General features: G+C 45.0%; 1 protein-coding gene across 1 annotated transcript in view; it reads right to left on the bottom strand.

Annotated features, from left to right (window-relative positions):
* The window catches only part of LRP2 (LDL receptor related protein 2), a 201,182-nt gene extending 188,592 nt beyond the window's left edge, over positions 1-12,590 (bottom strand). Inside the window, exon 1 of the mRNA XM_079781761.1 lies at positions 12,349-12,590. Coding sequence (XP_079637887.1) covers positions 12,349-12,424 — 76 coding nt within the window. The 5' untranslated portion in view covers positions 12,425-12,590. The remainder of the gene's footprint in view (positions 1-12,348) is intronic.
* Positions 12,591-14,636: the final 2,046 nt, after the last annotated feature.

Below are 14,636 nucleotides of genomic sequence, written 5' to 3'. Positions count from 1 at the left end.
GACAATGGGCTGAGGGCCATTTGGGGGTGGTTTGTAGGCCGGACAAGCCCCCGGCTTTGTCCAGAAGGACATCCGGAAGGTATCCATAAGGTCTCCCGGTCTAATTAGGATATTACTCTTTTATTAGTATATATCAGCAGTTGCATATTGGGTATGGAGTTTAGGGTAGTGGCATGGATTAAATTTATAAATTTGCAAGTTGTCAGCATATAGATAGTACTTAAAGCCATGAGAGGATAAGGCTACCACATAAGTAGTATAGATAGAGATGAAAAGTAGTCAGGGAGATGGACAGGAACAAGCATGAGTTTCCAAGGAAATACCAAGGAGAAGCCAACAAGGAAGGAAACCAGAAGAATGTGGTTTCTGAGAAGCCAAAATAAGTGTTTCATGGAAGAAGGCAGGATACATTGTGACTTATGCTGCTGAACAGGTAAGTAATCCAAGAGCCAAGAATGGGTCATTGGATTTAACAACATGGAGATCGTCAGTGATCTTGGCAAAATAAATATGTCAGGCGGATGGGGACTTGAATGGTATAACTTGAGAAAAATTGATAGAGAGAAATCACAGTGGATATAGACAAATATGCCAAGGAATTTTGCTATAAAGAGGAACAGGGAAAATAGGGTAATACCAGAAAAAAATGTGGGGATAAGAAGATTTTGTAAGACAGGAGACTATGTCTATAGGCTGAAGTACAGGTGATGATGGCCGAGTTATGATTGTAGAGTTCTCTTTCGATTGCTTCTATTGTCACATTTATAAGAAGCAACATCATCTGAGCAGGTGGTATTGCAGGTTTGAAAAAAAAAAGAGAAGTAGGGGAGTGAGTGGCCTAGTCAGATATCAGGCCCTAAATTTGAGATTAGTTTCATGAATTTAAAGAAAGATGAGTCAGCATAGTCTTGTGTTTTTCTCCTGCCACATTTAGCTACAGCAATACAGATATGGAAAATTAGATTTAACCAGTAGTGGGCTTCTACAGAGCACAACAAAGCAAGATCAAGGGCCAGATTGCTGAGGGTGTAGACATGGAAGTGATATTAATGATGGGCCATAAAACATTAATGATGGGAGGGAGGGAAGGAGGGAGGGAGGGAGGGAGGGAGGGAGGGAGGGAGGGAGGGAGGGAGGGAGGGAGGGAAGGAGGGAAGGAAGGAAGGAAGGAAGGGAGGGAGAACTGATTTAACAGAGTACAATTCAGTGCCACTGGAAGGAATTTACTGTGCCAAATTATTTCCTATCTGAGTTTCAGTTTACAAAAATAAAAATGATAGGTTATCTAGAACGTTGTTCCCAAACTGTCTGACCCTCAGAATCTCCTGGAAAAGCTTAAAAAAAAAAAAGTACCATACTGCTGATTTTATAAGTATAGGTTTTGGCCTAAGAATCTATATACTTTTTAAAGCTCCCCAGGTAATTTTGGTGATATGCCAAGTTTGGGGAGCTAGTTGACTTCTATCTAGGATCCATATCAATTACAATATTCTATAGGTTGTCATGAAAGAACATTTTTTGAGAACATAACTGAAATCTTCTCAAAGTTTAATTGCCCCTGGATTAAACCAACATGTAGCCCCATTTGCCCTGGCAGCTATAATGACAATATGGAAAGCCAGACTGAAAACAAAACTGAAATTTAGAGGGGAGTAGAGGCAAGAAAAACACAAAGAAAGAGAACTGGAGCCCTGACTGCACCTCACCTGAACCCCTCACTGCCTCAGAAGTTTTACTTACATGAGCCAATAAATACCCTTGATTGTTTAAGCCAGTTTGCAGTGGGTTTTCTATTTCTTGTTTCTTTCAACAAAAAGTATCCTCCACACCCTTCCCCACATGGAAATTAAATTGTTGTGGAAGTACAAGTAGGATTTTCTTTTTTAGTAAGGTTATAATGCAGGCATGATTGACATATTTCAGAGAACACTTTTCATTCTTAAATTTAACTTTATTTGAGAATTTCCCTATGAAATAAATTCTTTTTTTTATTTTTAGCCTTTACACGGAAAAGCTTCTCCTTGTTAATGAGATTAAAAACAAAAGAATTGGGCCCAAAGTGACAAGCAGATCTCTGACACTCTAAGACAGGACAGGACGTTTTTATATAAAAACCCAAGGAAGTCTAGCATAACAGCACTCAGAATTGTGGCTACTGTTTTATTCCCCATTTTCAGGTTTTCTCAAAACCCATTGGACCCTCAAAAATAAATACAGTAGGTCCTCGGGTTACGTCAGAGATCCGTTCCCACAGTATGATATAATGCAATTTTCGCCATAAGTCGGAATCCACCTACACAAGCACCTACGTCACTCACATGGAGCACAAACACAGCAGTAATGAAGTGAAACAGTAAAAAAAAATTTAAAAGACAGATAACAATTCCTGACCTTTACTTGTGGTAAATAAATAAATAAATAAATAAATAAATAAATACCAAAAAGCATATATGTACATAAATAAATAGGAGATGGCGACGTAACCACGATGTACCCCAAGGACTGCCTGTATGTTATAATGTGAATCAGTAGATCAGTGAGTAAAGTTACTAAGAATCTTCATGTGTTATTGGTTGATAGTACATCAACTTAAAGGAAACCTCTAGTGTTGCCTACAAACTTTGATTTCAAAATCTGGACAATAAACAAGCCATTGTGTCCATGGTAACAGTGGTTTAACTTTTCAATGAACAGAATGGTAATCACATTTCCTCCTTTCATTCATTTCTCACTGTTTCCAATAACCTTAGGGGTCAGGCATGACCTGAGGGTTAATGACCAAAAGCTTAGGAATTTCAAAATGAAACTTGGCACTGTCTAACCCTGACATTTTCTCAGAGAGACTTATATTTTCTTGCATTATGCTTTGGCATTGTCCTAAGTCAGAAATACTCTAATATACCAGTTAACCATCTCACTTTTGGAATGATGTTTCTAGTTTCCCAGCACATGCTATAAGAAACAGATATAAATTAAAACAAAATAACAATCAGCATAGAGTGTATGTATTGGGCATTACTGAATTAATCCTGGAATGTGTGAAAGATACCTGTTCTACCATATTTGGAAAAAAATCTCTAGGGTAAAAGCTAGGGACTCTTGGGTTTGCACCAAGATGTATTCTGTCTTCATAGAAGCATCTTAATATGTCTCCAAACCCTTCTCTCTACTCCATCTCATAGCTGAGGTCTAGTGCCAGGAAAAGGGACAAAGTATTAGAAATATAAACAAGGGAGTGAAGTAGAGTATGCAGGAGAAGTAGCAAGGGCCTAGGATTCACCAAAAAAATGAAATCATACAATAGATTCAAGAGCTCCTATATTCTGATCTCTCAGCTCAATTTCCAGAACTTTCCTGTCCATCACAAAGGTCTACTTCAAATAAGAACCCTTTATGCTACAAATAAACCTTCTAGAATTCCTCCTTTCTCCTGTTTTCCTTATAAACTTAAAGTTGAAACCTGATCAAATGAACATAAGCACCATGTCTTTTGCCTTAATGCTTCCAATACTTTTCTCCCTTCAATTTATTGAGCTATACCAGGTCTGCCTGCTCTTGAGTAATTTCTAATTGCTAATAATTTTGCCCTGCCCAGTGTAAGGTTGGTTAAGTGTTCTCCCATGCACCAAAAGGTCACTGGTTCAATTCCCTGTTAGGGTGCGTGCCCAGGTTGCAGGTTCGGTCTGGATCAACTGATCCATGTTTCTCACACTGATGTTTCTCTCTTTCTCTCTCCCTCTCTCTCTCTCCTCTCTCCCTTCTCCCTCCCTCCCTCTTTCTCTTTCTTTCTCCCTCTCCCTTCCTCTCTCTCTAAAAGCAATCAAAACATATTTTAGCCTGGCTGGTATGGCTCAGTGGTTGAGTGTCAGCCTATGAACCAGGATATCAGTGTTCTATTCCCAATTGGAACACATGCCAGGTTGCAGGCTCCATTCCCACCCAGTAGGGATGTGCAGGAGGCAGCCGATCACTGGTTCTCTCCCTCTCTGAAATCAATCTAAAAAAATTTTTAAACAGATTTTTCAAAAATTTCTATCGCCTTTTCAAGTCTGTCTTTATATAAAATTCAAATAACATGTTTGTTTTATCTGTTAAGGTGTTCTAGACACTTGTTTTCTTTGTGTTGTTGTTGTTGTTGTTGTTGTGTTTAGAAAAGCAAGCAAACCCTACCAGCATGGCTCAGTGGATGAGTGTCGACCTATGGACCAGGAGGTCACAGTTCAATTGCCAGTCAGAGAGCACATGCCTGGGATGCCAGCTCAATGATTTTGAGGCAGCTGATCAATGATTTTGTCTCATCATTGATGTTTCTATCTATCTCTCCCTCTCCCTTCCTCTCTGAAATCAATAAAAATATATTTTTTTTAAAAAGAAAAGAAAAGCAAGCAAGAATTTATTGGCCACTGTAAAAATATACTTAGGCCGAAATCGGTTTGGCTCAGTGGATAGAGCATCGGTCTGCGGACTGAAGGGTCCCGGGTTCAATTCCGGTCAGGGGCATGTGCATTGGTTGCGGGCACGTCCCCGGTGGGGGGTGTGCAGGAGGCAGCTGGTCGATGTTTCTCTCTCATCAATGTTTCTAGCTCTCTATCCCTCTCCCTTCCTCTCTGTAAAAAATCAATAAAATATATTTAAATATATATATATATATATATATATATATATATATATATATATATATACACACACACACATACATACATACATACACACACATAGGAGCCCTGGCTGGTGTTGCTAAGTGGTTAGAGCGCGTCGGCCTGCGGACCGAAGGGTCCCGGGTTCGATTCCCGTCAAGGGCATGTACCTTGGTTGCAGGCACATCCCCAGGTGGGGGCGTGCAGGAGGCAGCTGATGGATGTTTCTCTCTCATTGATGTTTCTAACTCTCTATCCCTCTCTCTGTAAAAAAATATATAAAATATATATAAAATATATAAAATATATATATATATTTAGGAGAGTGAAACAAGGAAAAGCTTAAAAGAAGCAACAGGAGAGCCTAGGCTGGGCTGCCTTAGCTCACTGGGAAGTCAAAGAAAAGGGGGGGAAATGGGGCCTTGGAGACAGGTTCAGAGGGTTAGCCCAGGATAAGCTGCTACTGCTCATTGCTTCCCTGGTTGCAAGTCTCATGGGCTCCCTTAGAGCTTAGGGATGGTGCCTGTGGGGAAAAGGGAGCGGGGAGGGAATGGCACAGGTGTGCTCCCTAGAGGGAGAGCACACCTAGACACTTGTTGCTTTTGCAGACCATTATCTCTTTACCATTCTCTTGGTAGCTTTACCCCAGTTTTCCTCTGGGGTCCATCCTTAGTCCATGAATTCAGGGACCAAGCATGTGACCCAAGCCTAAGCCATGGACACACTTCATGTCGCTGGATAGAATGACCGATTCTCCAACGACCTAAGCAAAACCCCTAAGATGCAACTAATACTGTTGCTGGGAATAATTAAGACAAAACTCTTGTTCTTTCCTAGCAAACATGACATGAAAGGCTGTGGCTCCAGGAGCCACAGACAATCATCTTGTAACACCAGAGGGAACACATTTGAACACAGAGTCATCTCATATTCCAGGAAATAGAGAAACCAGATCAGTATGATATAGGCTGGGCCTGCATTTTATAATACATTGAACCAAATGAAATTGCCAATATTTGACTATTTATAACCTAGAATCACAGCAATCCCATAAGGTTCCAACTAATAGCCCTATCTTTTCAATGACGTATTTCAATAAACTTCCTTTTTGGTTTCAAGTACTTTAACTTAGGTTTCTGTCATTTACAAACATGAGTCCAGTTTAATATGTGAAGTTGTTGTAGCCACTAAAATAGCATGTCAACATACACAAGTGCATCATTCAAACGACTACTTGTAAAAAATTAAAATATATGTTTTACTGAATTTCCAAGGTAGTAAGTGGCAGTCAGGAGTCACACCCAGATCTAACCCCAAAATCTCACTCTTCCCCCATCATCCCACAGTGCTGAGATTGTTGATAAATCACTTAGGAAACATTTGCACAGGCCCTTATGGAACATATGAGGCAACAAAGAAATCTCATTTCAAAACTACTACCAATCTGATCATTTTAAAGAAGCAGCCCAAAACTGTGGCTGAAACATGTCAAATCTTTTTTAATTGAATTTATTGGGATAACATATAGGTTAATAAAATTATATAGGTTTCAGGTATATAATTCTACATGTCAAATCTTTTTAATGTTGATGAAATCCTGACCAGGTTTATTAGAAACTGTGAATAACTGAGAATCTTAAATACAAAGGTGCAGTTTAATATAAGTATGAAATCTAGACCACTTTTTCATTTCTCATCCCCCTTACCCTTTTTCTAGTATTTATACTACTGACTCCCTAACACACTAGAGACACTTAATAAATGTTATGGAATGCCACACTGATGACATTTTTTAAAACTCAAGTTTATTAATAAAGTTAATAATGTATGATACAACTATTTGAGTTATACCAACAAAGGCTCCATCAAACTTATTTTCCCCATATTAGAACAGAGCTTCGCAATTAGTACCTTTCTAGTTCTATATCATGCAGTCAACCATGAGAATCTTTTTCCTTTCAATTCAATTAACTTTTGTAAGCACCCTCTACTTCCTTTCTTTAAAAAAAAAAAATCCTTGAAGGTGTAGGAATGGTATAGTTCTTGTAGAGAATCATCTACAATTAGGTGCTTACTATATTGCTTTCTTTGGGGAGGAATGTGATAACAATTGGTCAGAATGTGATAACTGTCCAGCCCATTGTCAGCTTTTTTAAAAATATTTTTTAATAGATTTCAGAGAGAAAGGGAGAGGGAGAGATAGAAACATTAATGATGAGAAAATCATTGATCAGCTGTCTCCTGCATGCCCCCTACTGGGAATGAGCCTGCAAACATGGCAAGTGCCCTGACTGGAAATCAAACCATAACCTCTTGGTTCATAGGTGATGCTCAACCATTGTGCCATGCCAACTGGACCTCTACTTTCTACATATCTTCTTCTAGTTACTAGGACTTAGCAGAAACTCCAAAGCCAACAGTACAATGTGCTTCTATTCACAAAGGAAATGTGTCTAGGTTCTTGACATCATTATCTTAAATGATGATACATTTTTTTAAATTAAACATGTTTTAAGCCTCAGTGTTCTGAGAGTGCCTGCCTAGAAAACATAGACATGATTAACCATGACCTATTATCTTGAATAAGACTAAAAACCAGTCATGTAGCAGCCTGCACTATGAAATCCAGAAATCTTCAGAAATTGGCTTTGATGGCCAGATATTGAAAACTATTTGAAAAATTAATGACAGAAAACTTCCCCTAACTAATAGAAGAAATAGACTTACAATCCAGGAAGCACAGAGTCCCAAACAAGAGGACCCCACATGCTAGCCAGTTTGGCTCAGTGGATAGGGCGTTGGCCTGCGGACTAAAGGGTCCCAGGTTCAATTCCTGTCAAGGGCACATGCCTAAGTTGCAGGCTCCATCCCTAGTGGGGAGCGAGCAGGAGGCAGCCAATCAATGATTCTCTCTCATCATTGATGTTTCTATCTCTCTCTTCCTCTCTGAAATCAATATAAATATATTGTTTAAAAAAAAAAAAGAGAGGACCCCAAAGAGACCCACACTAAGACACATCATAATTAAAATGGGTTAAAGACAAAGAGAGAATCTTAAAATCAGTAAGAGAAAAGCTGGGGCGGGAACTGGGTGGAGGGAGGCATTGGGGAGAGACATAACTAATACTCTCAACAATAAAGATTTAAAATTAAAAAAAGAAAAGAAGATTCACCAAGGTTATTTTTTCAACATATTTTGTCTCACCTGATAAGTCAGAACCAAACCCAGGCTGGGGATACTCAAAGAACAGGTATATAAACATTGTCAAGTGGAAAAACAAAATGAGGAACCTTGAGATCAGATTTTAGCTCTACTGAAGGCCACCAGCCCTGGGGGCAAAACATTTAACCTACACTTCCTTTCACTGTTTTCAGTCCCCTCCCTACCCTCCAGGGTTCACTAACCTATAAAAAATGCAAGTAGATCAGTTAATATCTAAGATTCCTTCCAGCTATAACAGTGTAAGTTTCTATTAAAACATTATTGAAGGGAGTTTAAGCAGACACCCAATAAAGACAGGCAAAGAAGAACTTCAAGCAGAGAAAGAGAAGCCAAATGTTGTGAAATAAAAGCAGCAGCAACATAGCAAAGGTATGAGATGTGATGGTCCAAAGGTTGCATGTTTGTTATTGGCCCCACAACCTTTTTAAACATATAAATGTCACTGGAAGATGGAATTGTAATAAAAGCTGATACTAACTATAAAGGGCATAACCAAATTTTTATTGGGTAAAAGAATATAACTTTGTTAAAGATCAATACCATTGTCTCAAAAAGTTTCAAATCAAATCCTTGGATCTGGGAATTCCTCAAAGAAATGTTAGTGAAAAATACTTAAAGACTTTCCTGTGTGCATTTGGAAACTGGGAATATGAATAGTAAATAAAATAATACATTACTTTAAGTCCTGGTCAATATAATAAATATAATTTCTAGTTTATGGTCAATGTCTACATGCCTTGCACCTTACACCACTCAAAGTACTTTTATCTCTTTAGGTTGATAAAATGCCACAGGATAAAATATTTTTGTATTGATTTCAGAGAGGAAGGGAGAGGGGAGAGAGATAAAAACATCAATGATGAGAGAGAATCGTTGATCGGCTGCCTCCTTTACGCCCCCTGCTGGGAATCAATCCCGAAACCTGGGCATGTGCCTTTGACTGGAATCAAATTCAGGACCCTTCAGTCCACACAGTCTGATGCTCTAACCACTAAGCAAAACCAGGTAGGGCTCTTATCATATAAATTTTGCAGATAAGCAATCTGAACCATGCAAAATGAAGTGGCTTCCCCAAGGTCACACAGCTAGAAAATGACAAAGTCATTGCTGGGCAGCTTGACACCAGAGTTCAGGCTTTCCCAAGTTTTTTTCTTAAAAAGCATTATACAGCCCTGGCCGGCATGGCTCAGTGGTTGATTCCTGGTGAAGAGCACTGGGTTGCAGGTTCATCCTGCATTCAGGAGGCAACCAATCAATGTGTCTCATATTAATGTTTCTCTCTTTCCGCCCCCCCCTTCCATTCCCTCTAAAAATCGATGGGAAAAAAAATATCCTTGGGTGAGGACTTTAAAAAAAAGTGTGGGGGTGGGGAAGCACTATACAAAATATGAGGAAAATGCAAATAATTTTTAGCTATAGATATACTATAATTTTTAAAAGACTAAGCATAAAATACTCAGAGTTCTTTTCTAATTTTTAATAATGCAAAGTTTACAGTAAGATCCAATGTAATCAGTTAGAATCAATATAACAGGAATCTAAAAATCTCTTTAATCTCCCAGGTTGAGGACATTCAGAGAACAAGCGTGTAAAAATGATCAAGTAGTAAGACTAGGAGTGAGGATACTTGGATTTGGGTCATAGGAACCTAGAAAGGATTGCTGAAAAAAATACCCAGATATAGAGCAACAAGCGGATATCATCATACATGGCAAAGACATACAAAATGCCCCTCAGCTTCTCTAGTAATCTCACACATCGATAGTAACTTAGCGAGCATAACATTTTTAGTACAAGAGGGAAGAAACAGAGCAACAGGGAGAGGGCCATCCTCTAGCAGTTAAATTATAGGCTCTGGAGTCTCTTGGATTTGCCCCACAGCTCTGTCATTTTCTAGCAGTGCGATCTTGGGCAAGTTACTTAATTGCTCTGTGCCTCCATTTCCCCTCTGTAAAACAGGGAGAGTAAGAGTGCTTACGTCAAAGGGGTACTATGAAGATTAAATGAGTCAATAAGTATAAAGTACTTAGAACAAGACTTGCCACATAGATATATATAGATATATAGATATATAGATATATAGATATATAGATATATAGATATATAGATATATAGATATATAGATATAGATATATAGATATATAGATATATAGGTATATAGGTATATAGATATATAGATATATATATAGAGAGAGAGAGAGATCTAAACTACCAAGAAGAAAGAACTGTTGGCCCAGAAAGAAACTCACTACAGACTGATTCATTTGCCTGTCACCATAACCATTATTGCTTGTCTCATTTTCGGTTCTTATAAGTGTATTTCTAATAGCACATGATCTCACTCATCTAGGGGAAATAATGAACAACATAGACTGATGAACAAGAACAGACCCAGAAACAAGGAGGCATGGATCAGACTGTCGGGCCTCAGAGGGAGGGTAGGGAAGGGTGGGGGTAAAGGGGAGAGATCAACCAAAGGACTTGTGTGCAAGCATATGAGCCTAACCAGCGGTTAAGGGCAACAGGGGTGTGGGGGCATATGTGGGGAGGGGTGTGGGATGGGGATGGGGGGATGAGGACAAATATGTGATACCTTAATCAATAAAGAAATTTTAAAAAAAATAAACTACCAAGAAGAGTAAGTACCGATTATTTGATGACTAAACTACCAACCGAGGGGAGAGAATTTATGTTTGGTTATACGAGGACAATCCAAATGTATCCCAGATGAATCCAGACAAGGTTTCCTTTTGCCAGGCACTGACAGGGACATATAGTAAATCCTATGGCTATATTTAGGACATGGGATATATATAACCCTAAGTGCCACGGAGTGGGTGCAAACCCTCTACAATAATAAATCCTCTCTGTGTTACCGACACAGAAAAGGTGTTCAAAGTAAGAATTATTAAGTCTCCTCCTGCCTCTCCTCCCTTTCCAAAGATTTTTACAAGACCGATGGGATTTGCTGGCCTTTCCAATCTTCTTCCCAGGAAGTCTGAAATGGGCACTGCTAGGAGTTGCTGTATAATTACTTAGTTGATTCTCTCTAAGGAGCTTACGTTAAGAAGTGAGGGGAAAAAAGCAGATTAACCATTTGAATACATGTCACGGCCCATCCACAAGCCCCCGCCCCCCCTCTCTCTCCACCATAAATGGGGGCTTCTACACTCCCCATCCGTCAACCCCCAATACGTGATCCAGGAAAAATCAATTTATTGCTTTGGCTAATCCTACAACAATAGGGGTTTCATTTTCATTGTAGGGCAATTAAGTTGTCCAACGAGAAGGAGCATGAGGGGAAATAGGGAGAGGGGTCTCTCCCATCCCCACAGACAGATTAGTTCCCGTGGAGGCAGCAGCGTCCGCTGTCTGTCTGGTGGTCGGTCACACGCGGCTCCAGGCTGCTACCTAGCAACGCAAAGCCAAGGAGAGAGCTCGCGGGTTCCCCTGCCTCCTCCTCGCCCTTCCCATTCATCCCTGGTGTGTTCTCTCCTCCTCTCTCTCTCTCTCTCTCTCTCTCTCTCTCTCTCTCTCTCTCTCCCCCTCCCTCCCTCCCTCCCTCCTTCTCCCTGTTTCCCTCTCCCTCTATCTTCAAGCTCTCTCTCCCCTTCCTCTCTCGATTATCCTCTCTACTTGCTGGTCTTCTCTGTCCTCTTCCCCTCTTACTGTTTTTATTCTATCCCTCTCTTTCTCTGCCTCTGTGTCTGTAAAAACGTAAACGGTCCGACAACTTGCGAGAAGTTTAAGACGCTCAAACCAGAAACTTTCCCCACTCCAGCCCTCAAAACTCTGGCCGCGCAGACGCGCCCCATTCATCAACACAAAAGCTCCCACCACCGGTTTGGAAAGGAAAACCCTGCAAGAAAATGCTCCAGTATATCAGCCGCACTCTCAGCCAATCCCGCCTCCCGGCCTTATCTTGGCTCGTAAATGACCTGTATCAAGATGCGGTCTCTTGGGGGTCACCGCGGGACCAAGTTTCCCTGGTGAAAGGAGGGGGTACCCTAGCCCGCAGCCCGGGCGCGCGAAGGGACCTCCCCGGCGGGGCGCTGCAGGTGGAAAGCCGCACGGAGCAGCGCCGAGGACCGCTCGGCGCCGAATAGACTAGGTCCATGGCGGGAGCAGGCTGCGCACTCGCGGGGGGCGACCTCCGCTCTCCGGGGTCCAGTCTCAGAGTGCTTTCCAGAAGAGTCGGGACAAACGCCCGTGGGAACAAAGACGGGATGCCCGTGGGGTGCGCTGTCACCCAAACCAGCGGGGCTGCTTTCTCAAGTTTGTGGCTGCTCAGTTCCAAAGCGGACCAAGGAAAGGGGGGTTCCCGCTCGCCTCTCGCTGGGCAACCTGAGCGCCCCAGGGGGGAGCCGCCGCCGTGTCCTGCCCCCCAACCTCACAACCCTCCACCCCCGGCCTCGCGCCCCTCCGCCCGCCGGCCGCCGCCAGGGAAGTCCGGCGCCCCGAGCAGAGCTCCGCCTGGCAGGCGCTTACCTTGGCCGCTGGCCGGCACCAGGCAGGCGGCGAAAGCCAGCAGCAGCGTGCACGCCGCCGCCGCCCCGCGCTCCATCCCGCCGACGGCCCTCGGCCTCGCCGTTCCTTCCCCGGGAGGTGGGCGCGCGTCGCGCACTGCAGCCGCGCCTCCGCTGGCGAGCGCTCCGTGAGACCCGCACCTCGGCGGGCTCCTAGCGGCAGGAAACTGGCCCGCCCGGGGCGTCCCGCTTTTCTACCCGCGCCAGTCCCCACCCTCCAGACGGAGCATAAAGCCCTTTAGACCCGACCGCCCCGGAACTAGCATGCGGGAATCCGGCGGGGCAGGCCCCCTGCCGCCCGGCCCGCCCCCTGCACTTTGCAGCGCTGGGAGGAGTGGGACTCGAACAGACGCGCTCACACACACACACGTACTCGCACAGCCTCACACTCACACCGTTGCACACGCTGCTCACTAGCAAACTGACGCAGTCTCACACGCGCGCGCGCACACACACACACACACTCCTCAGTCCACGTGCACGCACCCTTCCCCGCTACGCGCCTCCTTTCAGACGCGCACAGACTCCGCACAGTCACGCACTCCCTTGCGAAGACTCACACAGACACACTGACACCGCGGCACGGCCTCTCCGCAAGATCTGCCTCTGAAAAGTGCCACCGACACCGTCTAAGAACAGGAAGAAGAAGAAGAGAAGGAAGGGAAGGAGTCAAGAGCCTGCCGGAGAGATTGGTGGCCATTCTCCGGTCTGCAATTCCTACGTCCTCTAGGACACCCTGGGTTCCCCCCCCCCCCCCGAAAGTTGAGGCGCTGAGATGGGGCGCTCTGTGTGTTTCACTGGTTATGGAGGGGGCGTTGAATCCAGGTTGGGGAGGAGGTTGGATCCTTGTGCAGTTTTTCCTGAGTACCAGAGCTACAGGTGCCACAGCTAGACGGCGCTTCTTACAAGTCTGTTCATTTCGAAGCAAAGTGAGAAGAATGAACATCTCCATCGTGCTGGCGTCCCTGGTATTTCCAGGAGAAACACCTAAGAGGTGCAGAGAAACCCGCGGCTCCCTTCTTTGGGCAGCATTAGACTGGTTGGCGGGCGGGAGGGCGACCCCCAAGGGCACTCAGTGAGCCTTGCACGCACCCTCAGAGCATCCTCCGCACCCGGTACGCGCCACCAGAGGCGACAGAAAAAAAAGAAAGAAAAAAAAAAAAGAAGGGCTGGTGCAACCTAGTTCCTGGCCCTGGGAGCCCTGTGTGAGGAGGGGATGTTCCCGGGCCTAGGGTCGCCCCAGGATCTCCGGCCCCGGTCTCTCTGGGCCACCTCTGCCCCAGGGCCCCAGGCACTGGGTCCTGGTCCAAAGAGTGAGGAGCCCTTTCCGTCAGCTAAGGGGGCTGTGACCGTGGCGGCAGCCCTGTTCCCACGAAATCCCCGGGCAGGGTCCCTCCATCTCACCCTCCCCGGGGGCAAGACCCTGGCAGTCAATGCCACCCTTCCTCTCCAGAGCACGGATCATCCGGGGCTCTGCTACTCCCAATAGCTCGGATCGTGTGCCTTCCGCGGGCTTGGGAGGTCGGCGAAGCTTTGCGGGGCTGGGGGGCGGGGGTGGTGGAGGAAGAGGGGCGGCGATAGGTACTATTTTTTTGAAACACACAGAGAGCGGGGGGCAAATAGACAAGAAAGAGAAAACTAAGATTTCCCAAGAGCAGGATGTGAGAAAGGGCCGGAGAGAGTTGGCGGCTTCCTTTTCCAAGCGTCTGAATTTGGAAATGCAGAGTTCCCTGCTCCAAGTCCCTGAACCGCTCCTAGGCTCCCAGCTCAGTGCAGCGCAGTGCTGCTCCGAGGCGGAGGCAGGACTGGGGACCGGGGGCAGCGGGGGCCGGGGAGCGAGGGGGACGAGTCGGGCGGGAGGAGGGAAACGGCGAGGGGGCGCAAAGCTGCGCTTTAGTCTCCGCGGGTGATTTATGCCGGTTCCGGGCGGCCGGGGCGATGGTACGAGACCGCGCCGGGGTCAGGCCAACCCAACGCTCCCGGGCGCTGCTGCATAGTCAATGAGCGTCCCCGCACCCGCGGGTTACAAAGAGCGGCGGCGGGCGCTGCGGGGGGGGGGGGGGGGGGGGGGGCGGAGGGAGGTGCGCGCCTGGGTCCGCGGGCCGGCGGGGGCCGCAGGCGCGGACGGGGGGTCGCTCCCAGGACCCGCGTGGGCGCCTGTGGATGCGAGAGCTGGAGCGCGGGCCGCGAGTCTATCTGTGCGCGCGCGCGGACGTCTTTTCACTGTAGCCGCCGGGGCTCCAAACATTC

This window comes from Cnephaeus nilssonii, assembly GCF_951640355.1.
Source record: "Cnephaeus nilssonii genome assembly, chromosome: 10".
In the NCBI taxonomy this organism is placed as follows: Eukaryota; Metazoa; Chordata; class Mammalia; order Chiroptera; family Vespertilionidae; genus Cnephaeus; species Cnephaeus nilssonii.
Note: the sequence above shows the minus strand (reverse complement) of the source record. Positions and strands in the feature narration are given on the sequence as shown.